The 25,892-nt window shown below is 40.0% G+C and overlaps 2 protein-coding genes across 2 annotated transcripts; both read right to left on the reverse strand.

The window, feature by feature from the left end:
• Nucleotides 1–8,083: 8,083 nt before the first annotated feature.
• LOC311128573 (mucin-2-like) lies at nt 8,084–17,284 on the reverse strand (the record flags this gene model as incomplete). The annotated part of the gene is made up of 16 exons (XM_084160759.1): nt 8,084–8,561; nt 8,702–8,812; nt 8,899–9,037; nt 9,161–9,312; nt 9,533–9,590; nt 10,029–10,281; nt 10,499–10,625; nt 11,822–11,932; nt 12,133–12,271; nt 12,883–12,967; nt 13,069–13,282; nt 13,412–13,518; nt 13,615–13,705; nt 14,185–14,299; nt 14,437–14,698; nt 17,263–17,284. The coding sequence occupies 16 exons, from the start codon at nt 17,282–17,284 to the stop codon at nt 8,373–8,375; spliced, it is 2,175 nt and encodes a 724-aa protein (XP_084016885.1). The 3' UTR covers nt 8,084–8,372.
• Nucleotides 17,285–20,802: 3,518 nt separating this feature from the next.
• Nucleotides 20,803–25,674, reverse strand: LOC311128193 (intestinal mucin-like protein; the record flags this gene model as incomplete). Its single annotated transcript, XM_084160207.1, has 16 exons — nt 20,803–21,010; nt 21,328–21,451; nt 21,602–21,641; nt 21,948–22,076; nt 22,281–22,379; nt 22,609–22,731; nt 22,976–23,016; nt 23,115–23,213; nt 23,358–23,526; nt 23,808–23,842; nt 24,193–24,323; nt 24,413–24,482; nt 24,576–24,754; nt 24,950–25,142; nt 25,230–25,413; nt 25,636–25,674. 16 exons carry the CDS (start codon nt 25,672–25,674, stop codon nt 20,803–20,805), a joined length of 1,863 nt encoding a protein of 620 aa, XP_084016333.1.
• Nucleotides 25,675–25,892: the final 218 nt, after the last annotated feature.

Consider the following 25,892-nt stretch of genomic DNA (forward strand, 5'->3'; position numbering starts at 1 on the left):
ATGTGTTGTTGTGGGTTGTGATGTTGAGGTAGAGGTTTCAACAATTACAGTGGTGGAAGTGGTTGTTGGGCCTGTGGTGACTACTTTAGGTGGCTTTGTGGATGTTGATGGAATTGTCTCAGTTGTGGTTTCTTCAATTGTTGTAGTTCCACCTGTGGTGGGTGTAGTTACTTCTGCAGTTGTTGTGGGTGCAATTGTAGTTGTTGTTAAAGTAGTGGGTTTGGAAGTTATGACTATTGGCCCTGTTGTTTCTTCATGTGTTGTTGTGGGTTGTGATGTTGAGGTAGAGGTTTCAACAATTACAGTGGTGGAAGTGGTTGTTGGGCCTGTGGTGACTACTATAGGTGGCTTTGTGGATGTAGATGGAATTGTCTCCGTTGTGGTTTCTTCAATTGTTGTAGTTCCACCAGTGGTAGGTGTAGTTACCTCTGCAGTTGCTGTGGGTGCAATTGTAGTTGTTGTTAAAGTAGTGGGTTTGGAAGTTATGACAACTGGCCCTGTTGTTTCTTCACCTGTTGTTGTGGGCTGTGATGTCGAGGTAGATGTTTCAACAATTACAGTGGTGGAAGTGGTTGTTGGGCCGGTGGTGACTACTTTAGGTGGCTTTGTGGATGTTGATGGAATTGTCTCAGTTGTGGTTTCTTCAATTGTTGTATTTCCACCTGTGGTAGGTGTAGTTACTTCTACAGTTGAAGTGGGTGCCTTTGTAGTTGTGGTTAAAGTAATGGGTTTGGACGTTATGACAACTGGCCCTGTTGTTTCTTCACCTGTTGTTGTGGGCTGTGATGTTGAGGTAGAGGTTTCAACAATTACAGTGGTGGAAGTGGTTGTTGGGCCGGTGGTGACTACTTTAGGTGGCTTTGTGGATGTTGATGGAATTGTCTCAGTTGTGGTTTCTTCAATTGTTGTAGTTCCACCTGTTGTAGGTGTAGTTACCTCTGCAGTTGTTGTGGGTGCAATTGTAGTTGTGGTTAAAGTAATGGGTTTGGACGTTATGACAACTGGCCCTGTTGTTTCTTCACCTGTTGTTGTGGGCTGTGATGTCGAGGTAGATGTTTCAACAATTACAGTGGTGGAAGTGGTTGTTGAGCCGGTGGTGACTACTTTTGGTGGCTTTGTGGATGTAGATGGAATTGTCTCAGTTGTGGTTTCTTCAATTGTTGTAGTTCCACCTGTGGTAGGTGTAGTTACCTCTGCAGTTGTTGTGGGTGCAATTGTAGTTGTGGTTAAAGTAATGGGTTTGGACGTTATGACAACTGGCCCTGTTGTTTCTTCACCTGTTGTTGTGGGCTGTGATGTTGAGGTAGTGGTTTCAACAATTACAGTCGTGGAAGTGGTTGTTGGGCCTGTGGTGACAATTTTAGGTGGCTGTGTCGATAAAGATGAAATGGTCTGAATTGTGTCTTCTTCCCTCGTTGAACTTTCAATAGTAGTATATTTAGTTACCTCTGCAGTTGTTGTTGGTGCCTTTGTAGTTGTGGTTGAAGTAGAGGGCTCTGATGTAGAGGTAGAGTCTTCAACAATTACTGTTGTAGATGATGATGCTTTGGTGTGTGTGAATATCCCGGATGTAGTTGTATTGGTAATTTGGGAGTGAGGCTCTGTTGTCAATATTCCACCTGTAATGACTGATTCTGTTGTTGTTGAGGGCTGTGTTGTTGATGTTAAAGGCCACAAGGTGGCTGTAAGGTAAGGTAGTGTTTTTGTTATTGGCGCAATCGAAGTCACTGAAGGTTTGGTGGTGAAATGTGATGACGTTGTTATTGTACCATTGGTGACAAATGTAGGAGGCTTTGTAGATATAATGGTCTCAGTTGTGGTTTCTTCCTTTGTTGAAGATTCAGCTGTGGTCGATGTAGCTACTTCTGTACTTGTTGAGGGTACCTTAGTTGTTGTAGTTACAGTTGTCGGTTTGGAAATTGTGACTGTACTTGCTCCTGATGTTGTAGTTGAAGGATTTGTGGTGCCAATATTGGATGACCAAGTTGAAGTAGATGTTGGTTCTGTTTTTGAAAAATATATATATTTAGTTAACTAGGCCAGAAAAATACAATTTGAATTGACCAAATAGCTCGTATTTACAATACTTATCATTCATATTCAAGTTTTAACATATTGTCAATATGAATTAAACTCATCACTACCACCTAGAGGTCTTCATGGTTCCATCCGAACCTGAATACCCGAGACCCCACCAGGGACCTGAGCTGGTACGGGTCCAAAATTAAAACTTTTCTGTCTTGTCTGGGTTGAGTCCCGTTTGATTGTCATCGGGTCTTGGGTCTATGTAATTACAGCTGATTGACCTGAGTGGACCCGATTGGACCCGAACACGGCTTTGCATAGCCTGTACCATATTTATTTTACGCTAATACAGTGAATTTATTGACTTATAGAAGGCCTAGGCAAAATATAAAGACCTTTTAATTAACCAGAGGAGCAACGTGGCTGATAAATATAATTAGTTTGTCACTCGGGTCCAATCGGGTCTGGTCTAGACCTGGACCCGTTAGGGTATGGGTCGGGTCTAGGTCTGGTTGTCGTCGGGTCCATTCGTGTTTGGGTCGGATCCGTTCGGTTTGGGGTCCAACTTTTTGGACCCGAGAAGACCTCTACTACCACCTTACATACAAATTGCTATTCATTTCCATCAATATTGCAATTTATCAGTATGGTATTTAGCAAAACTTGGGCTACACTTTAATCATTCAAGAGTTTCTCTGCTTACCAGGTGTTGAGAAGTGGAAGACAGTTGTGGGCTTTAGTGTTGTTGTAGAGGCCTGTGTTGTAGTTGCATGGACAGTTGTTGTGGTCAGAGGGGATGTTGTGGTTGGTACTGGAGTTGTGGTCACTTGACAAGGGTAAATGTTCCTGGCAATGGTTCCGTTCGCGGCACAAACAGCAACAATGCAGTTACCAATCCCATCTGTTGTATTGTAGAGGGTTGCTCCATATGGGTGTTGTTTACCATTATACAAGCATGTACAATCTGCACAAAAAAAGTATTTTAAATTAGGTTCAATTAATGTTGCTTTGGTCATTGCTAAATATGTTACTTTCATTTGGGGATCTCATCCTTACCATTTACATCATAACTGCAGCTCACTCCAGTCATTGTGCAGGTGCTTTAAAAGAAGAAATATAATTTAAACATTTTAATTATTCCCAGGATCACATTATATATATATACAGTGAGGGAAAAAAGTATTTGATCCCCTGCTGATTTTGTACGTTTGCCCACTGACAAAGACATGATCAGTCTATAATTTTAAGGGTAGGTTTATTTGAATAGTGAGAGACAGAATAACAACAAAAAAATCCAGAAAAACGCATGTCAAAAATGTTATGAATTCATTTACATTTTAATGAGGGAAATAAGTATTTGACCCCTCTGCAAAACATGACTTAGTACTTGGTGGCAAAACCCTTGTTGGCAATCACAGAGGTCAGACATTTCTTGTAGTTGGCCACCAGGTTTGCACACATCTCAGGAGGGATTTTGTCCCACTCCTCTTTGCAGATCTTCTCCAAGTCATTAAGGTTTCGAGCCTGACGTTTGGCAACTCGAACCTTCAGCTCCCTCCACAGATTTTCTATGTGATTAAGGTCTGGAGACTGGCTAGGCCACTCCAGGACCTTAATGTTCTTCTTCTTGATCCACTCCTTTGTTGCCTTGGCCGTGTGTTTTGGGTCATTGTCATGCTGGAATACCCATCCACGACCCATTTTCAATGCCCTGGCTGAGGGAAGGAGGTTCTCACCGAAGATTTGACGGTACATGGCCCCGTCCATCGTCCCTTTGATGCAGTGAAGTTGTCCTGTCCCCTTAGCAGAAAAACACCACCAAAGCATAATGTTTCCACCTCCATGTTTGACGGTAGGGATGGTGTTCTTGGGGTCATAGGCAGCATTCCTCCTCCTCCAAACACGGCGAGTTGAGTTGATGCCAAAGAGCTCCATATTGGTCTCATCTGACCACAACACTTTCACCCAGTTCTCCTCTGAATCATTCAGATGTTCATTGGCAAACTTCAGACGGGCTTGTATATGTGCTTTCTTGAGCAGGGGGACCTTGCGGGCACTGCAGGATTTCAGTCCTTCACGGCGTAGTGTGTTACCAATTGTTTTCTTGGTGACTATGGTCCCAGCTGCCTTGAGATCATTGACAAGATCCTCACGTGTAGTTCTGGGCTGATTCCTCACCGTTCTCATGATCATTGCAAGTCCACGAGGTGAGATCTTGCATGGAGCCCCAGGCCAAGGGAGATTGACAGTTATTTTGTGTTTCTTCCATTTGCGAATAATCGCACCAACTGTTGTCACCTTCTCACCGAGCTGCTTGGCAATGGTCTTGTAGCCCATTCCAGCCTTGTGTAGGTCTACAATCTTGTCCCTGACATCCTTGGAGAGCTCTTTGGTCTTGGCCATGGTGGAGAGTTTGGAATCTGATTGATTGATTGCTTCTGTGGACAGGTGTCTTTTATACAGGTAACAAGCTGAGATTAGGAGCACTCCCTTTAAGAGTGTGCTCCTAATCTCAGCTCAATACCTGTATAAAAGACACCTGGGAGCCAGAAATCTTTCTGATTGAGAGGGGGTCAAATAGTTATTTCCCTCATTAAAATGTAAATCAATTTATAACATTTTTGACATGCCTTTTTCTGGATTTTTTTGTTGTTATTCTGTCTCTCACTGTTCAAATAAACCTACCATTAAAATTATAGACTGATCATTTCTTTATCAGTGGGCAAACGTACACAATCAGCAGGGGATCAAATACTTTTTTCCCTCACTGTATATATATATATATATAAATATACAGTGAGGAGAACAAGTATTTGATACACTGCCGATTTTGCAGGTTTTCCTACTTACAAAGCATGTAGAGGTCTGTAATTTTTATCATAGGTACACTTCAACTGTGAGAGATGGAGTCTAAAACAAAAATCCAGAAAATCACATTGTATGATTTTTAAGTAATTAATTTGCATTTTATTGCATGACATAAGTATTTGATCACCTACCAACCAGTAAGAATTCCGGCTTTCACAGACCTGTTAGTTTTTCTTTAAGAAGCCCTCCTGTTCTCCACTCATTACCTGTATTAACTGCACTTGTTTGAACTCATTACCTGTATAAAAGACACCTGTCCACACACTCAATCAAACAGACACCAACCTCTCCACAATGGCCAAGACCAGAGAGCTGTGTAAGGACATCAGGGATAAAATTGTAGACCTGCACAAGGCTGGGATGGGCTACAGGACAATAGGCAAGCAGCTTGGTGAGAAGGCAACAACTGTTGGCGCAATTATTAGAAAATGGAAGAAGTTCAAGATGACGGTCAATCACCCTCGGTCTGGGGCTCCATGCAAGATCTCACCTCGTGGGGCATCAATGATCATGAGGAAGGTGAGGGATCAGCCCAGAACTACACGGCAGGACCTGGTCAATGACCTGAAGAGAGCTGGGACCACAGTCTCAAAGACAACCATTGGTAACACACTACGCCGTCATGGATTAAAATCCTGCAGCACACGTAAGGTCCCCCTGCTCAAGCCAGCGCATGTCCAGGCCCGTCTGAAGTTTGCCAATGACCATATGGATGATCCAGAGGAGGAATGGGAGAAGGTCATGTGGTCTGATAAGACAAAAATAGAGCTTTTTGGTCTAAACTCCACTCGCCGTGTTTGGAGGAAGAAGAAGGATGAGTACAACCCCAAGAACACCATCCCAACCGTGAAGCATGGAGGTGAAAACATCATTCTTTGGGGATGCTTTTCTGCAAAGGGGACAGGATGACTGCACCGCATTGAGGGGAGGATGGATGAGGCCATGTATTGCGAAATCTTGGCCAACAACCTCCTTCCCTCAGTAAGAGCATTGGAGATGGGTCGTGGCTGGGCCTTCCAGCATGACAACGACCCAAAACACACAGCCAGGGCAACTAAGGAGTGGCTCCGTAAGAAGCATCTCAAGGTCCTGGAGTGGCCTAGCCAGTCTCCAGACCTGAACCCAATAGAAATTCTTTGGAGGGAGCTGAAAGTCCATATTGCCCAGCGACAGCCCCGAAACCTGAAGGATCTGGAGAAGGTCTGTATGGAGGAGTGGGACAAAATCCCTGCTGCAGTGTGTGCAAACCTGGTCAAGTCCTACAGGAAACGTATGATCTCTGTAATTGCAAACAAAGGTTTCTGTACCAAATATTAAGTTCTGCTTTTCTGATGTATCAAATACTTATGTCATGCAATAAAATGCAAATTAATTACTTAAAAATCATACAATGTGATTTTCTGGATTTTTGTTTTAGATTCCGTCTCTCACAGTTGAAGTGTACCTATGATAAAAATTACAGACCTCTACATGCTTTGTAAGTAGGAAAACCTGCTAAATCGGCAGTGTATCAAATACTTGTTCTCCCCACTGTATATATATATATATATATATAAATGTTTTGTTGAAAATACTATTATAGAGGTAAAACTAGTCAGGTCTTGGTAATAAAGTACTGTAAGTTGTGAAATGCATGGGGAGCAGGGCAACTTTTCAGATTGCCATATAGTCACAATTGGCATCATATGGAAAAACTAGCATGACCTTCCCATCTTAGACAAACCCCTACACACCCTCTTCCCAATAATTAAGATAATACAGAATACCTAATACTTTCACAGTTAGAACATTTAGAATATGCTCTGAAAGAGCACAGGTACTGTGAATTGAATGATTTAAACATACCATGTTTCACAGTTTTGTGCCGGAACATTCTGTCCTTTGGTGTACTGGTTTCCTTCATAGTCATAGCAGCCACATTGTTCCCTCTCTACACACTTCATTGTCTCCTCATTGAAGTAAGGTTGTGCCGCAGGGCAGTTAGGATAGCAGCCTGTAATAAGCACAATAGCCAAGAGGTTACAAAAGGTCAAGTCTTGTTAAGGATAACAGGAGTCATTGTAAATGGTCGGGGTCAGATCCACTTTAAATTGTTAATCAGAAAGCATATCGAAAAAGACAAAAAATGAGACAGATGGTCACATCCCTACCTTCCAATGCTGGAATTAAACTAGAACAGTCTCCGGAAGGGTTTCTGCAGGTCTTCATACACTGAGCTCCACATGCCTTGTAGTGCCACTCACATTCTCCAGGGGGGTTGTAGTAATCACAGAACAGTGCTGTATGTGGTGGACAAAATATGGTGGACAAAAAACGTTTTCATTATTTGAACTAGAATTATGTTCCCTTTCCACAATCAACTGTCCTACATGATAATGTCTCAACCTGGTCCAGTATTGAATTGACAAGCCCCTTAATGTAATTGAAAATCATGTTCCAGACCAGAACCAAACAATTTTCAATTTAACCTCGATTTTACTCAGCTCAGACTTCACTGTTGATTGTGAAGAAACTTACGGCAAATTCGGGGGCTTCTCCAGGCTACGCATGCTCCAGCTTCATTACAGGCCTTTGCATAAGCTGCCACTGCGGTACAGAAGCACTCACAGTCTCCACCACTGTCACAAGCACATGAGTCTCTCACACAAGCATCGTAGTAAGGAGAGGGATCCACCTTAAAAACACAGCAATGTGTTGTAAGATATACAGTAGTTCATGGTACATGGTGAAGTACATTTACAAAAGACAAATCCACATATCTTACTAGTAATATATCCTAATTAAATATATCCATACCTGGTTCTGGCAGGCTGCGAAGACATCACTGTTAATGATGCTGCACTGTTTCTGGGCCCAAGACGCTCTGTACGGGTTGGAGGTACATGGATGCACTACAGCGGATACACTTGGGCAGCTTGATGAAACTTTCCAGCTGTTTCCAAATTCCACCGGATCAACAACAGTCGCCTGGGCTCTAGTTGTGAAGTCATTGATTGCGTTGCCATCATAGTTTCCACACAGACCACACACTTGCCCCTGAAGAAAAGAGATCATGAATTTAAATGATTGACTTGGCAGGGTTCTACAAAAGTCTTGGTAATATCAGTTTTGACTGAATACTGAATTCAGTTCTTCATCAGAGTATCTTTGTCACGCTCGTCGGGAACAGAGGAGGACCAAGGCGCAGCGTGGAATGCGAACATTTTATTTAATTTGAATGAACACACGAACAAAACAACAAAACGAAAACGTGACGTCCCTGGTTACATACACGAACCAACACGGAACAAGAAACCACAACGAATGAATGCCTAACGGCTACCTAAGTATGACTCCCAATCAGAGACAACGAGCTACAGCCGTCTCTGATTGGGAGCCACCCTGGCCAACAAAGATATACAACAACTAGAACCAACACACATGAAAACTCACACCCTGGCTCAACATACTAGAGTCCCCAGAGCCAGGGCGTGACAATCTTAATATACCTGGTATTGTGGGCTAAGCTTGATAGACAGACTGGTCTTCTTGTCCCACATGAGGATTAGACCACTTTTGACTTCAATGACCAGATAATTCCCCAGAAGACTGATCTGTTTAGGAAACTGCTCTTCTGGAGTACTCCTGACAACTTGAGCGGTCCCATCTGCCAATATGAGCTCACTGGTCTGAAATAGAGAAATATGTTTTCATACATAACTTGGTCTGAAATCGGATCTCAACTTGATGTTTGGTTGATCATTTGTTGATTGTGCTTTACACGAGGGATGGAATGTACAGTATTGTGTGAAGTCAAGTTGCTCATTACCCCCAGGAAGAGCTTGATGGTCTTGGAGCAGGTGGTGCCTTTAGTTCCACAAGGAACGTTCTCAGTGAGGACTCTGAAGCTGCCACTGCCATTAGTATTGCCACAGTAGTCCTGTGCGAAAGGAAAATATTCTTAATATGGTTCAAATTCACACTTTTCAATCCTGATACAATTCTACCAAATAAAGAGACACAAACCTGAATGAGAGTGTATTCACAGTTTCCATTAAAGTTAAACCTTTTCTCATCAAAAGTGATATAGTGACCCTCTCCGTAGATTGCACAAACTCCATCACAAAGATGTGTGGTACACTGCCATTGTCTGTCCTTGCAAGTACTGTGAACAACATACACACACACACACAATGTCACAAAAATTGCCTCCGTATTTTCATTATTTGTAAGTCTATTTTTTAAATGTTCTCTCCCCCCTGAGATGTAAGAAACAAAACAGGCATACCATGTATTGCAGTCAACCTTAACGGTCTCTCCAGCTTGGTAAGTAGCTCCATTGTGAGAACAAGGACAAAGTTCCTCCTTGATGCAGTCTCCGTTCCCATCAGACACCAGTCCGGTGGGGCACATACAACCTGATGTGCACTCTGTGCTGATCTAAAGTGATTTAACAAAGTACTCACATAAGTCATGGCAAATTAAAGACATAAGGACCATGTTTTTGTGCAATTTGACATCATTTAGATTTTCCAATGTTTTTGTTCTTTCAACACAAAACTCGGTGTAATAGTGACAGTGTGTGACAATCCCCTTTAGAGTTAATGAGGGACTCACACAGGTCATGTCCAGAGTTTTGCAGCTCTTCTGACACTCTGACCCTGAAGCTCCTGGAGGTGCAGTTGAGCAGTTGAAGAAAACCATAGGCTGTGTGCATACTGGGGATATATGGAATAACAATACAAGTTAAAAAAAAAACTATTTTCAATTCTCAAACAAGCAGAATATAATTGTAATATATCCAGAAATATCCACATTCATCATCCTCTTGGGTCGTTTCAAATGTACCTGTTTTGTGAAGGATGCATGTAAAGGGTTAAATCATATCGAGCCATATATTTTATAAATACCTACTAAATTGGAAGCAAAGAACATCAAACTTACTAAATAGTCTTGCTCCGCCAGTGCAACTCAGTGTCCCTTGTCTGCAAGTGCTGTAAAATAGTTACAGTTTAAAAGTTATTGTTAGATAATAACTGCAAATATCATTGTTATGACATAATTTAATACACAGTTTTGAATATATCCATCAAGTTTCACGAGTACTTGTATTTATTTTGGTCTCCTAGCTTAATACGTATGAGGGAGGTGTTTACCAGGTGGCACCGTCTCTGCTGATAGCCTCTCCTGCAGGGACCACTGAGCCCTTGTCATAGCAGGGACAGTTGGTGGGGGCAACACACTGGCCAGCCTCGTCCATGTAGGTGCCCTCTGCACAGCCACAGCCGTCCACCGGAACAAACTCCACCTGGCAAGATCGGTCTGTCATACTCAGGGAGCGGCAGGTGCGTCCACAGCTGGTCATGTTGTAGGTATATACTGTTTGACTGGGGCAGGTGGCGAATTTATCTGAGAAAAGTCATTAGATACGACTGGTATTAGCAATACTATTTTTGGTTTCCTTATATCTTTGTATTTGCGCAGTTATTTCTTCCGGTTATTTGTATTTAGTAACTCAACCCTACGGTTGTTGTGTCAATAAAATCATTATATTCTAATCGATTTGCAGCACTTATTATAATAACACATTGCAAGAGGTCTCCATGGTGCCATGCTGTCTACTTACTGCAGATAGTGTCTCTCCAGCCGCTGAGCTGGATGCCCTCGGCAGCACAAGCGTGGACATAAGAGGACACGGCAGCACACATGCAGTCCTCACTCTTCTCACAGTTACAGCTGTCATACATGCAGTTCTGTTGGAAAAAGAGTCAAAGTGTGTCAGGACTATAACCTCATCACATAAGACTTTAATGGTTTTACTTTGTGATTGTATCCTTCTTAACTAACTTACGGTTTTGTAGGTCTCAGGTCTTATTTCAGAATGGCAAGGGGAGAACACTCCTTTAGGATCTGATAACATGGAACACCAGTGCTGGGCATATTTCTCTGTGAAAAAGACAATCATAATTTGTCCAACATCAGCATATTCTTTCTTATATAACTTTGTTATAATCATTCAACAAGTGATTCATCTGTAGGTTTAATAAATATGTACCATTTTCAATGCTCAAACTGCAGGGGTTTTCAAAGCTACTCTTGACATCAGGGCAGCTGGCCATGGTCTTCCACGTGTTGGCAAAAGCTACAGCTGTGCCCTCCACCAATCCACTGATGACTCTGAACTCATCTGCCTGAACATCATTGTAGTTTCCGCAAAGGCCTGTGGATAAATAATTGAAGCCATATGTTATTCGATTTTTATGAATAGAGATACTGAAGAAAAAGTTATGAAACTGGTGGATGAATCTGAAGCATACCACAGGTTGTTCCTTTGTAGGATGAGATGGCAGTTATGTAGATCTGCATAACTGGTGAAAGCTGGATCTGAAGTTGAACTCCAAGGGTTGTCTGGATAACAATGTAGAATGAGGAGGGCTTGAAGATGGTCACTTCAGCTGCAATACATGAAATAAATAGAGGGACACCATTAAGGCTTCATCTAGTGAATATAAATGATATGGAGTGTATACACTGATCCACACAACAATTTAATTAGGTATTACAATGGATTATCTCACCTGTATAGAGTGGGAGCTGAGAAAGAATCTGATTTACAAAAACACTTCCACTTGACTGGACTTGGATCACCTGTGAATTAGATAAGATAATATATTTGATACAATTCTAATTTGTTCATATATATTTGTTGAACAATCCCCTCAAGACACAAACATTACCATGCATGAGCATTTTAGAAGATTGCAAACAATCCGGCAATATTTGCCAAATCAGGGAAATTTTAAATAAGATGATTGTGTTTAGACAAAAAGTTTGAGGGACATTTATTTGCAAGCCAGAATAATGATCTTAAAGAAGTGGCTTTGCTTTGAAATGAGTTGACAGGTCATTGTGTTATTTGCTCTGAAACATATTTGGAGAGTTGCATTACGGTGGATCTGCTGGAGAGGGCTAGGGTAACCGCCCTCATACAGGTCTCAGTGTCAGTCAACCCACACTTCACAATGTCTCCCAGCACGGTGAATTCAGTTCCATTGCATTGCTGAAAGAAAACAAGCATGAGTTTGACGGCAAAAACATGAAACGAGAGTGACTCATTTAAAGAATGACCCCATTGGACCCAACATATGGCTTGAGGAAAAGCTATTTTACCTCACCTTTTCACCTTAGTTTGCACTGAAAACTTATCAAGAGTTTCTACTTGCTTCTATTGCTTTGCTATACTGCACCACATGAACTGACCTTGGTCAGAATGTAAGAGCAGTCCCCATGGAAGGTGTAGGCTTTCCCATCATAGGTGTTGATGTGGGATCCTCCCTCCACAGAGCAGGTCCCAGGACAGTCCTTGTCCGTACAGGCCCACTGACCACCAGCACAGGTGCTAAAGGGAACATTTATACAGGCTCATCTCACAACTGCATTCATACAGTATTTAGTTTTGATAATCACACTGTAGATTTTGGCATGATTAATGAAAATGAGGCATAGGATATTTCATGTTTAAATCAGATTATGTACTTGGCCTACCATTCTTTACAGTTGCTGGTATAAGATTCTCCAGATTTGTATACTTGTCCATTGTGGACACAAAGGCATTCGCTCACTGGAATACAGCCACTGTTGCTAACATCATCAAAAACAGTACCTATTTGGTGAGAGATCAGGCAGAATTTTAAGACAACATTTCCTGCCAGAAAAAAACATTATATAATTTTCACTTTTTAAGAGATTGCTAACACTGCATTCAGTAAGGAGTGTTATTCTAATGTGTTCTTTACACAGAGAACTTAATTGACTCCAGGAAGTAACTGAGAGAAACATCCAATATTTACTTATTTCATTATTAAAGACTTTGCACACATTGACATGAAAGGCATAATGGGTAAAGGTGTGATGTTTTCATGATGTGCTTAAGGTTAACTTGTACACCAGAGTTGAACCTATGTGGTACCTAGAGGACAGAAGCAGCCGTCTGTACAGTGGTCTTCACACAACTGGCTGGCCTCTGGGTTGGAGCAGGTGTCAACACAGGGGCTTCCACACTCCTGGTACTCCATGTTGTAGGGGCATGTCTTATCTGGGAAAATAAACATTGTGATTAACAGTTTCTTTAACAGAGATTGTGAACATGATCATTTGGGGTTTGGGGGGCATGTTGAAGTGTATCTGCATGCTTACAGCAGAACTGTTTAGTCCTCCATTGCTGTGGCTTCCCCCCTGCGTGAACACACTGACGGGAGTACTCTGAGATGGTGTTGCACAGGCAGAAGGAGTTGGTGCTGTTATCACAGTGGCACAGGTCAGCCAGGCAGGTCTTGACGAAGGAGTCCATGTCCAAATAATTTGTGCAGCTACTGAAAGCTGCATTGGAGAACAGCTGCTGACAAAACACCTACAAATAGAGACAAACCACAAAAGGTTACCATACAGAAAACATTTGTTGGATCACATGGATTGATTGCCATTTCTAACTTCTATTAACATTGTTTAGTATTCTTCTTCTGTTGTTTGAAATGCATACCTCATCTCCACAACTCTCTGCAGAAGTTAGCATAGGCTCCTCACAGACTTCCAGAGGGCCATCCAATTTCCAGAGGTTTCCATAGTCAGAGCTAGAGAGTTCCCCACCTGCAACAACACAAACATTGGCAATTAGCTTTTCCACCTACAGTATGTAATGTAGTTACATTTCAATAGTTTTGGCAGTTTCAGAAATTATTTTACCATTGATGATGAACTCGTTATATGCTTGGACTTCATTGAAGTCACCACAGAGTCCGCAGGTCTGGTTTCTGTACTTCTCGTTCATTTCAATCTGTAGAATGGCCAGATGTAATGTGTTTAGTCCACAAAATCTCATCCGATTCAGCATCATTCACATGTTCAGTCTTGGCTATCCTCCATGTTTATAAACTTTATTTTTATTGGTCTTTGTATTAGGGAGTGACAGAAAATCTCATTCAAATCTACAAATATTTGCAAACACTTCATCATATAAACATTGGAGGATCAGCCTGTGTGTGTATAGCCTATAGATCTTCACAGATCCTGTTTAATTCATCCTCGTTCTTCAGGTAATTCTGCCTTTCAATGTTAACATATCAGGAGGTGAGTAGACAGTGCTTCAACCAACATGAGACAAGGTGCAGCCAAAAATAGGTGTCTCTCACTCCCGATCAACTGCTGATCATTGCCATTGACGGCAAAAATGTTATGCTTTTAATCTAAAGGCAAATTAAACATGGTTAACTAATCAACCATTGAAGAGGAATATTAGAAAAGCAGGTATTTTACCATTAGGGAGTCATCCTTGTTCCAAATGGCAACCAGCCCCAGTTTGGCTACGACCTTCACATTGGATGTAGTCTTCACGATGCTGACTCCAGACAAGCTGAATGGCAGGGTAACCCTTCAGGTGGAAGATGCATAAAGGTCATCCTATACATCCTGATTGTAATTTTTATTTAATTCCAGAATGTAGCACATAGAATCCTCAAGACAGGTGCTTGCAGAATGGCGTATCAGTTAAATGACAGGGAAACTCACGTCTGTCCATTGACCACAACAACACCCTTGGATAGCTCCACCACTACACCATCCACTTTCATGGTGATCTTGCTAATGGTGGGCTGGTTGTCCACCACCTGCCTCCTCATCTGGATGTTGAAAGCCTCATAGCTGCTCTTACACAGTGATGTCACAACATGGTTGCAGGTGGAGGGGAGCTGGAAAAAGTCCCCGTCAAAGGTCTTGAAATGGTAGTTACCCCATGTGCTGCAGACCTGGTCATTGTGTGAGGCATTCACTCCTAAGGGACAAGGAATACAAATGTCAGTTCCTTGTTAGCTTATTGATGGATACCCAGTCATTTATTTGGTGTGCATTCTGTCAGACATTTACCTGAAAGTGTGGGTATCGTCGTGGTCATTGCTGGGATGATTGTTAAAGTTGTGGTGGGGCTCACTGAAATAAAAGCAATTCATGAGTATTTGACAATATTATATGTACATTACGGATGGAATTCAATCACTCTAGACATAGATTGTCGCACTGCGCTTTTAGAAGTGTATTTGATTTGCACAGCAGTATGTCCCAGATGAAGGGACATTTGAGGCATGATGTGACCCATTCAATATTAACGGCGGACCTAAGGCTCCATTCGATCCGTATCGCCAAAGTTAAGCGCTATCGTGCAATTGAATTTTAAAGGGAATGTTCCTGCGTTCGCGGAGTCTGCCTTTGTGGCGATAGAGATTAAATCGAGCACCTACTTTACCAAAAGCTGCATAGTTAATGTGGCACTTTGTTTCACTTGACAATTGAGTCACACAGCTGCAAGGGGCTAACAATTGTAAAATCAATGTTTGAGGGTCAATCTTCTGTGCCTGAACTACTTTTATGTTCTATGAATCGCATAGGTGGGGTCAAAGCTTTTGGAAAGCTCAGGCCTGGCTGACAGGTCATCCGACACATTCAACACACCTGAAGATTCCTTAATCAAGTGTCATCTGCTTTGTAAACTAAACACATTGAATTCCAATGTCAGTTCAGTTCCTATTTTACATATTTAGGCATCTGATGTTTCCTGTCAGTATTATTTGAGTAATATCAGACATACTTACCACAACTGTTATTTTAACGATAGACATTTGTGTTTTGTCTGTATTCTGTTCTTGTTTTCGTTCCCGATCTGAATTTTTGTTGAAAGGTACTAACACACACTCAGTGGGGGGAGTGCTTTATGTATTTATAACACTATAAACTATGCTACAACCACTCATGATAACAATCACTGATGATAATGATTTCTATAAGGTTACAGATTTTTCACCACAAATGTGTAACATTTTCAAATTTAGACAGAAACAATCTCATAAACAAATGTGAATAAGGAACAGAAATAGCATGAAAACTTAAATGAATAATGTAATCATATGATCATAGTAAATGTGTATGCTGCCCTAAAGCAGAAAACAGGAAAACCGTTGTTACTGATTGTGTAAAAACTGCTACTGTATGCCTACTGTCAAATTCTTCAAAATGCATGTATAATACATGTAATCAATGTTCTGTGTGTTAGTACATTTCTGAATAGCTAATACATATTTATTTTTGATAATGAGATTTTACATAAAATATATACAGTATATAATCAAATCTGAAAGTCACCTAATCATATATTGATAGGGTATATTTGTAAACTAAACTTGTGGTTACAGCTTTTAAACCTATAGACCTGCTGAATTAACATGTTATTACAAATTATTGTGTATGTTGATGACATTCTTCCATACATACATTCCAAGTCACAATAATCATAATAATTTGGTGTTGTCCCGAATACATACTATTTGTCATTTACAATCAGTCTGATTTATGAAATAATATATAGATTTCACAGATTATGTCAGACTTTTAAAAATGTATAATAATGATATTATAATAATAATCAGAAAAGTTTCTGAAATAAAGCAAATTAATAAATATTCTACCAACCTGTTTGTGTTGATCTGATCAGTAGTGCCAGGCATATCAGTGTCCATATCTGTATATCCTTGGTTGTCCCCATGGTTATCCTGTGGGTAGTGAACAGGTCCTCCACAGGTGATATGAGAGAGGTGCTTAGGATGGATCAGGTCTTTATAACCACCTGTATTTGAGGAGGGACCTTAAAGGTTAACACAAAGGTGGGGCCAAAGGTTAAACATGACTCAATGACGACTTTAAGACTCCAATCTTCTGTCTTATGAGGGTTCTTCAGTCCACTAAGCATGAGCATTTACATACAGATTTAGCTATTTTCATAAAGTATTATATTATTGTGATTAGTTGTGTACCCCTATTATTACTATAAACTCAGGGGTTCCTAATTGTCCTTTATTATAGGCCTTCACATTTATATTTCACAAGATAAGTTACTTAGTAGTCGTGATTTCCTTATTTACATAGAGAGGTGCCTTCCTTCCTCATTCATTATCTATTTATCTCAGGCAGCATCTCCACTCCAGTGGTTTGAGCATTTGGTATTTGGTATTTTATTAGGATCTCCATTATCCCAAAAGCAGCAGGTACTCTTCCTGGTGTCCACAACACAATACATGTTTTTTTCTTTATGTAATGTATATTTTAATGTATAATTACAGATACATGTAAATAAGTGGTGAGGTTTGATAGAACACAATGGTGTATCTCCACAGCCATCTTAAACTCAGGCAATGTGTAACGGATTAATAATACATTAAACAACTCTATTGGCTCAGTATCTTGAGCACACACTGTCCAAATGCAAACATTTGTCTCTCTGCTGTTGCTCAAAGGAGCGATCAGGCAAATTTTATTTATAGTTAGTATTCATAGGCTAATGTGACTCACCAAGCTGATCCAGGAACTGCATCCTGATTTTTTTTAAAGAAAAAAGATGATCCATTATTGTTTTGAAAATAATTTTGACACACTGATGTGCATTTTTTCACAACTATTAAAACTATTATTTCACAACTATTATAATGTTAATCAATTCAGCTTTCTCATATGGCCACTAAGTCTATCAATAGTATCAACCTATTCTTTTTAATTTTTTAATTTTTTTATTCAACAGGAATAACTCGTTTGTATATGGCACAAACACCCTATGCTGTTGCAAAATGAATTTAGCTTTAGTAACATATTAGCATTTTCTATGTTTAGTAGCATATCTACGTTTTACAAATTCATGTTTGAAAATGTAACATATTAACTTTTTTGTCAAACCTTCCTTGTTCAATTGATGGTTGTCATATTAAGGCGTATGGTTATTGTTAAGGTTAGACACACCTTCAAACCTTCACTTTAGGTGTACATTTTAAAAAGTTCAATATTTTTTGTGTCTCAACATAAATATACTCCTTTTTTTTATCACACTAAACGACCAGAAAGTACACATTTTACTAAAAACCAATTAAACAAGTTTGCTTTACGTGCATGCCTTTCTATATTTCATTTTACATTGACACTAATTTATTTAACCACCAATGTACATGTAACTGCCAAAATAAAGGAAACACTTGATTAATGAGGGATACACATTGTATTGAAAGCAGGTGCTTCCACACAGATGTGGTTCCTGAGTTAATTAAGCAATTAACATTCCATCATGTTTAGGATCGTGTGTATGTGTATGTCAGTTACCAGATCTCAACCCAATTGAACATTCTGGAGCGGAGCCTGAGACAGTGTTTTCCACCACCATCAACAAAACTTGAATTTGTCATGGAAGAATGGTGTCGCATCCCTCCAATAGAGTTCCAGACCCTTGTAGAATTTAAGCCAAGGCGCATTGAAGCTTTTCTGGTGACTCATGGTGGCCCAACGCCCTATTAAGACACTTTATGTTGGTGTTTCCTTCATTTTGGCAGTTCTGTCAAGCCAAAACCTGCTTTGTTTCAGTGGTTTTTCTGCCATGAATGTAACACATGACATTAAATATTATACCATCAGTTGATTAACATTTGTTGGAGAATTGCCTTTTTTTTATTAAGTCAATCATCTAACTTGACATACAGGGATTTTATGATCCATTGCTGACAGAGCTGACCTCTGTGTGAAATTATCATATCTGCATATGATCATGTCTACATTCATCTGCTATAGGGAAAAATCTGTTGCAGGTTTGCAGGTTAGTATTTTTCATATCTGACTCATCTTTACATTGGACAATGGAATATGCATAGTGTCAATCCGGAATTCAGACAGACCTCAAACCTCACTACCGTACCTAGGGCGCTCTTCTGAAATGCTATTGACTGATTTATGACTGATAATTGGCCCAGCCTTTAAATGTCTTTCACACTGCCTAGGCTATGGTATATGCTCTTGTGTCTACACCCCAGGTTGTTTCTTTCCAAACAAAGCCTTCACTGACTGAATAGCCTATTCATCTTTCCCCACCCATCCCCACCTAGGTCTTGCCAGAGGCTGTGTGCGGTTCCACCTTACCCAAAGGCTTCAACAATGTTTGATGATTTTAGCAGCTCTGGGTTGCGTATTTGGCTGTTCTATCGTCATAGCTATACTTGGTTTTTGTACAGAACCATTATTACATAAGCTCTGGGTAAATAGATTGAGGTTGAGCGTAAACTCAATTCAGCATACAGAAGTAATATTATACGGTGCAAGTTGATGAGCTCTCTGAATAACTCAAACAAATGTGATGATTTATGGGCGACAGCTTAATGTTAAGTGTAACTAAAGGTTAGATTGAGGTAGGTTGATACAGGAACCTTTATGTAAAAGAAAGCGTAACATACATTTATTTTTAATAGAGTGGGAGAAATGACTCAGGAGTAACTATCCAGTGTGGAGCACACAGTTGAGCAACATATGTTTTCTGTTTTATCGGCTACATAGGCTAGTAAAGAGAAGTTCCCCAACAACACCATGTTTGATAAATGTTTACACAAAAAAAATACATTAGCTTATTTATTTGAGCATTATATTATTTCATGGGTATTTTCCTGTTCCTGGTCTAATTATGTTATACATATGACCCACTTTCTGTGAGCTCAGAGTTCCTTCTTTGATGACTAGGCAGCAAGTATACAGTGCCTGGAGCTGGGTAAAACTAATAAACAGTCCTAGTATTATGGTCCCTTTTAAATTGACCCTACCTATTCTACTGAAAACGTTTAATCTCACAGGAATGTTGTTTGCCTACTTAGATGGGACTTTCAATGTTGATTCAGTGTCAATACAATTATTGATCTAATTATCATTGAAATGTGTATCTAATCCACTCCACCTCAAGGCATAATCTTCTAAATATCTGTAAAGTCCTGCCCATAGCAATTGGCACTCCACTGACTTTTATTTAAATCAATTGTACGTTTTTGAAAATCATTCTCTTTCAGGTAAAGGGTTTTAAAAAACTGTAGGGAGTATTTTCCCTTTTAAACAGCCTCTTAAGCCTCAACTAACCTAAAGCTGTCAGCAAAATGTCCCTTTGGACACCAACACTCTTTTCTGCAATATTAGTTTTGATTTGAATTAGTATATTGATCCACTTTTTGTCTGATTGTTGTGAGGCTACAACATCAGTAAGGTAAGTCATCTGTAACAGAGGACTGGTTATAATAGCAAACAAATAGCAAAATAGTTGTATAATTCCCTCCAACTAAGGTGGGAACCTTCCCACAGTTTGACAAACACTATCAAAAACATTTGAAAGAAATTGTTTAAGTGCATAATGCACAATACCCAGTTTGTTATATATAATCACACATGCCCCATGTACTTCCCTTTGCATTTTGTACGTTTTATACTTTGTACACTTTGTACAGTTAAAATGAAGTGATCTGCTCCTTCTTGGTTTTTATGTTTATAACTTTATTTAATATGAGGGATGAGTTAGGATAAGTACTTTATTACATGATTTGTCCATCAAAGATGGAAATGTGTCTTTAGTGCTGTATAGGCAGGAGCACAGGGTCAGCCACAGTGCTGCCCCTGGAGCTATGTAGAGGTTAGCTAAGTGCGTTGCTCAAGGACAACTGTAGGAAGTGGTGCCAGGGATCTGAAACCAGCAACCTTCTGATTACTGATCAGTTTCTCTAACCTAACACCATCTCAAATTTGTTTTGACACTTTGAATTGTGGTTGTTTGTCTGGAAGAGGATAAGTCACTGTTGAACTGGATGTCTGCAATCAAATATTTCTCAACAGAATTTCAAAAGGAATGAAAACAAGAACGTGGTATATATGCATAGCCTGTTGGCAACTTTATTTATGTGTTTTGAATGGCTAAAACAAAACAAAATTAGACAAAAAAGCTGAAACTATTTCTCCTACTTTTAGCAGAGTACTTTGCAGGAAAGTGAACAAGTTGAACATAAATAGAAAACTAATCTAAGCAGTAAAGGGATGGTAGTGGCGAGTCATTCATCTTCTCCTGCGTCGTGATCTTGTGACCTGGGTCTCCTCCGGGGTCACGCACTCTGTCCTCTGGCAGCCACATTTATTGATGTGGATGTAGGAGTGGTTGTACTTTGACCCGTCTGGGCAGATCATCTCCACTTCCTTCTTGGTGGTGGATACTTCCCGACAGCAGGTACAAGAGCGCTCCATCATGTTGGCCTCAAGAGAATACCTGAAAACAGAAACGAGAGGCCATGTCATTATGTGGAAGTAGTGATGGTAGCAGTTGTAATTATATAACACTGACTGAGTTTACACAGGCAGCCTAATTCTGATGTTTTGACCAATCAGATGAGCTCTTTTGCCAATAATTGGGCAAAATATCAGAATTGGGCTTCCTTTGCAAACACAGCCATTGTAACATAATATATTACTGAAAATATATATAATTTGCAGTTTGCATTTAGACAGGCAGCCCAATTCTGCTTTATTGGGAGGAATAATGTGTTAGTGTTCCTGAAATATTTCAGGAATGATCAAAATACTCACATGGCATAGGTGCCACAGGATCCACCGCATGTTGTCACTTCCACCTCGTTTACAGACTTGCAGCCATTGCTGTCCAGGTACACTTTGCCCTTTGTCACGTTGCATGGCTTATATTTTGGAATACCTGCACACAAAAGTGACATTTTCAAATGAATTAATGTTAACCATTCTGAGGACCATGGCAATAGCTAAAATTATTTTTTCAATGCATGATAAAGGGCAAGAATGATTTACAAATGTCCATCAAAAAGGATGGTGTTAAAAAGACACTCACAGACATGGCAGCAACCATCTGGAGCAATGACTTCAGTTCCCTTAAAAACAAGAACATGGAAGAAAAAACAAGAACATTTTGAAGTCACTGACGTAACGTTTACCAAACTGGCTCCACATGTTTTTCAGTGCAGTGCTCTTGCATGGTTCACTTTAAGCAGCAGGTGTCTGTAACCTCACATAAATACACAGTAGGTTTGCTATATTAAGCAACAGGACTTGGTCTGAGTGACTGGGCATGTTTAACCTGAATTTCACAAGTATGATTTTGCACATTGTCCAGTTGTTTTTAAATGGGCCAGCTTCCCGGCCTACAGATAATTTGCCAGATGGTTATTGTAACTCACGGGTATGCAGTCTTCTGGGTAGAAGTCAGGGCACACAGTCTTAGCCTCCATTGTGATGAGTTGGTCCATAATCTTTACGCACTCAAACTTTAGACACTTGTCTCCAGATGGTATCCAGACGGAACCAGGCTGTAGAGGTGAGAATGTGAAAGATATCAACAGGAGATTCTTCAAATGATTTAAGATATACTGTATCATTGGTAAGATAGTTATTTTGCATAACACTTTAGTGCTACAGTACAATTACATGTTGGTGTTTTTAAATAATCAAGCGAAATAGGACTGATATGTTTTATGAATTGTAAATAGTAATGCTTCCTGATGCTATTTTACCTGAATAGTGTGTGTGGTGTTATCTGGCAGCATAACAACACAGCTTGTCTGTACACACTTTCCACAACACTGCCCAGGAACGGCTTGATGATCATAGCCCTGTAAGGAAGAAGTATATGATGTGCACATTATCTCTCTCATACCAATGTGTGATCCAGGTAATTCACTAGTAATTACACTTATTCAGTAGTAGCCCAATAGTGGACACAGATGAATCAGGGTTATTATAATATTTTGACATGGATAAGAACTTGGCAAATATTACACTAAGTTGGTTGAATTACATATGAGGCCAAAGGGTGTAGATGTGTCAATGGAGATCACTTACCTGCTGGCAGTGAGTGTCACATTCAGTAGGTTGACACTCAATGATATGTAGATGGGTTTGGGGATCCACCCTGTCACCACACACACAATTCTTACACTTGTCCTCGGGAACATTGGCACCAGGCTGGAATTAGAATTTCAATGGAAAATCTCATGAAAGGATTGACCAATACATATTGTTGGCACCCTAATAGAGGCCTCTAATTGCTTTATGGAGGGTTTTATTTTGTTTAGTTTAACTTCATTTGCTATTAATGTATGCAAGTAAAATAACATTGTCCTCTTTTAATAAGTTAAATTCAAAATTGTTGATAGTGTAGAAGTGGTGGGACTGGCCAAAATGAACATTGCATAGATAGCATTCTCACCTGATATTCAGTGTTGTTAAATACACAGACATCCTTTGGCACTGTGGGGCAAAGAACATGGATAACCACTCAATACAGCAACTAACATGTTGGGATATCTATGGTATGCACACTCAAGCACATGCAGACGCATACTCACAGCATTGATAAGTTGGGCAACAGACTCCCATAGTTGCCTCTGTCTCGAATCCGACTGGACAAGTTATCTTGGAAGTAGAGCATCGTTTGACATCACACTCTGTTAGAAAGAAACAACTATTGTTTTAAAAACTATGAAAATCGCCACATTGGATATATTAGATAGTCACCAAAAATGTTAATGTTTAAACTGAGATGTTAGAAAGCCCACATATAGAGCACATTATCCTAACAAGTCACTCACCGCATTTGTCCTTTTGACAACAGTCAACAGTTTCTACGACCTTAACTTGGCCCTCCTGATCACAGGTGAGAGGAGGCTGATGTTGGCATGCCACAGGCTGGCATTGGATTTCCAGACTGTACGGGTCACAAACACAATCCTGGCAGTTGCTCACCCAGGTCTCATTTGCCTGCAATGAGGAACAATTTAAGCACATCAAGGTTTGTATTGACACTACCAGCACAAAGTTCAATCATTCAGTGTGTCGAATCATGCATTACTGAAGCGCTTTGAGGTTCTAAGAAAAGCACTATAGAAATGTAATAAATTATTATTATTATTACTATTGCATACATTATTATACATGATTGTCAAAAGTGAACTACCCACATGATGTTAATGTGTATATCAGAAACAAATTGTTTATGTTCTCTGCTAAAATCTGTGAGAGAAATTCAACCACAATTTTACCTCTTTCCATTCTCCATTTGGCAATGGGCAAATATCTGATGAACCAAAGAGAAAATAATACATTAAAACAAAATAAGTAATTGAAATACAGTACATTCCACTACTTAGTTTTGATAATGTACTGTATGTACACATGATAAAACCAAAACCAACACCATTGAAGTATCTGTGAAAAATGCTGTGGTTAAACAGTTTTTTTGTTGTTGTTGTTTTATTTTTTTACAAAAAGCTGAACCAGCTTTCAAAAGACAATTACAGTAGCAATGAACAATTAACACTTTGTGCTTCCCAAAGTGAAGATCAGCATGATGTAGCTACTATCACAGCACCATACTGTAAGTCACCACACCGTCATCATACAATGCTGTTATTGAACAATCCTTACCACAGCTGGGGATACAGTAGTTTGAAGTGGAACTCATCAGAATGGTACCATTGGGGCAATAACATCCCTCCATTTGTATATCTCCCATGACACTGAACTCATTTTGAGTCTGGATGAATTTGAAATTGTACCTGCAGAGATATTTAAAAAGTGTCAATACCTGAGAGACTTTTCCCCATCATTATGCCCATCCACTGAACAACAACAGCATTATACATACCAGGCATTACAGGTTGGTTCAACTTGTGGACCGCAGGCATTATAAACCTTGGGTTTCTCGCATGTGAAGTCTGTAGAGGGTGAGAGAAAAAGGTTAATAACCAATAAGCTACATCATAGAGAGGCTGTCTGAGTTTTATGGTCTTGAGGAGTGATCTACTTACCACATTGTCCATTTGTATAATTTCTCCACTCAATACAGACTCCTGCTTGTGCACATGCATCAGCATAGGTCTGCATGCTGGTGCAGCCAATTTTGACCTCACTCATATGACACACATCAAAGATGCATGCCACAAGGAATGGCTCGTAGGGGATTACCTTATGGCAACTCTCAAAGACCCTTAAAAAGATGCCACGCTTCAGTTAGAGTAGATACTTAAACATGATAATTCACTTCGTACTGTCATCAGGCTTTTTCAAATGATTGCCATGTTTTAGTATGTCAAGTTACTGTTGGCACTGAGATGATTCTGATTGAAAGGTTATCGATCCTACAGAGGAGATAGGTTTCTTGTAAATACGAATTGCTACTTACTCGCTTTGAATGAGATGACAAATGGGTGGATCGCAGCCTGGTGGTTGTGTTGGTGTCGGCTCTGGTGGTGGTGGCGTGCACTGACTGTTATTGTGGTCAGCAACATGCCATTGGTGTGCCATGTCAGGACAAGATGAATCGATAGTCCCATTTGGCAAGCGACAGTCATCTGTCCGGTTGTTGTCACATGTCCCTGAATAATATTGAATACCATTGTTAGACAATGAGACATCATGGGGTAATCATGGTAACAGAGTGACCGTAAAACACCTGTACTCACCACACTGTCCCTCAGTGTTGCCACTGAACTTGTCCCAGGGCAGGTATATGCTAAACATAAGACCAGTGAAAGACACCTTGGCATTAATTGCTGGTATGACTAAAAGGGTCTCAATTCCGTTGTCTGTGATGCGGAAGTCCTTGGTCTCATATGCTGGGATGATGCGTTGCTGGTTTACATCAATCTAAGACAAAAATATTAAGAGATGGACAAAATGGTTACAATAATTCAATATTTGTATACACAATAGTATTCTAGAACTGTCTCCTATATCTAATACAGAGGAAGTATATCAATCTTGAATTAAAGCTAATCAATATCTAAGCTAATCAAAAAGCTAATTTCTCTTAAATGAAAAATGAATGAAAATATCTTGAACATACAGTATTTGAGATATTTTAATTACCAGACTTGTGAAAACTCCATCAACGTCCTTCTTGGTCATGAATATCTCATAAGATTGGTAATAAATTGTCAGAGACTGAGGACAGGAAAGTCCATCTGCGGCATCACAATAGTAATTGTCGATTACAACACTGAAGTTGTACTTTGGCAGGATTTCTTTGACCAAGACGTAAGAACAATTTCGTTGGAAGCCATAGTATGTTCCATCAAAGGTGACATAGTGAGGGTCTCCCCAACCATAGCAGATACCTTTGTAAG

This window comes from Coregonus lavaretus (assembly GCF_964263955.1).
Source record: "Coregonus lavaretus genome assembly, chromosome: 4".
NCBI lineage: Eukaryota > Metazoa > Chordata > Actinopteri > Salmoniformes > Salmonidae > Coregonus > Coregonus lavaretus.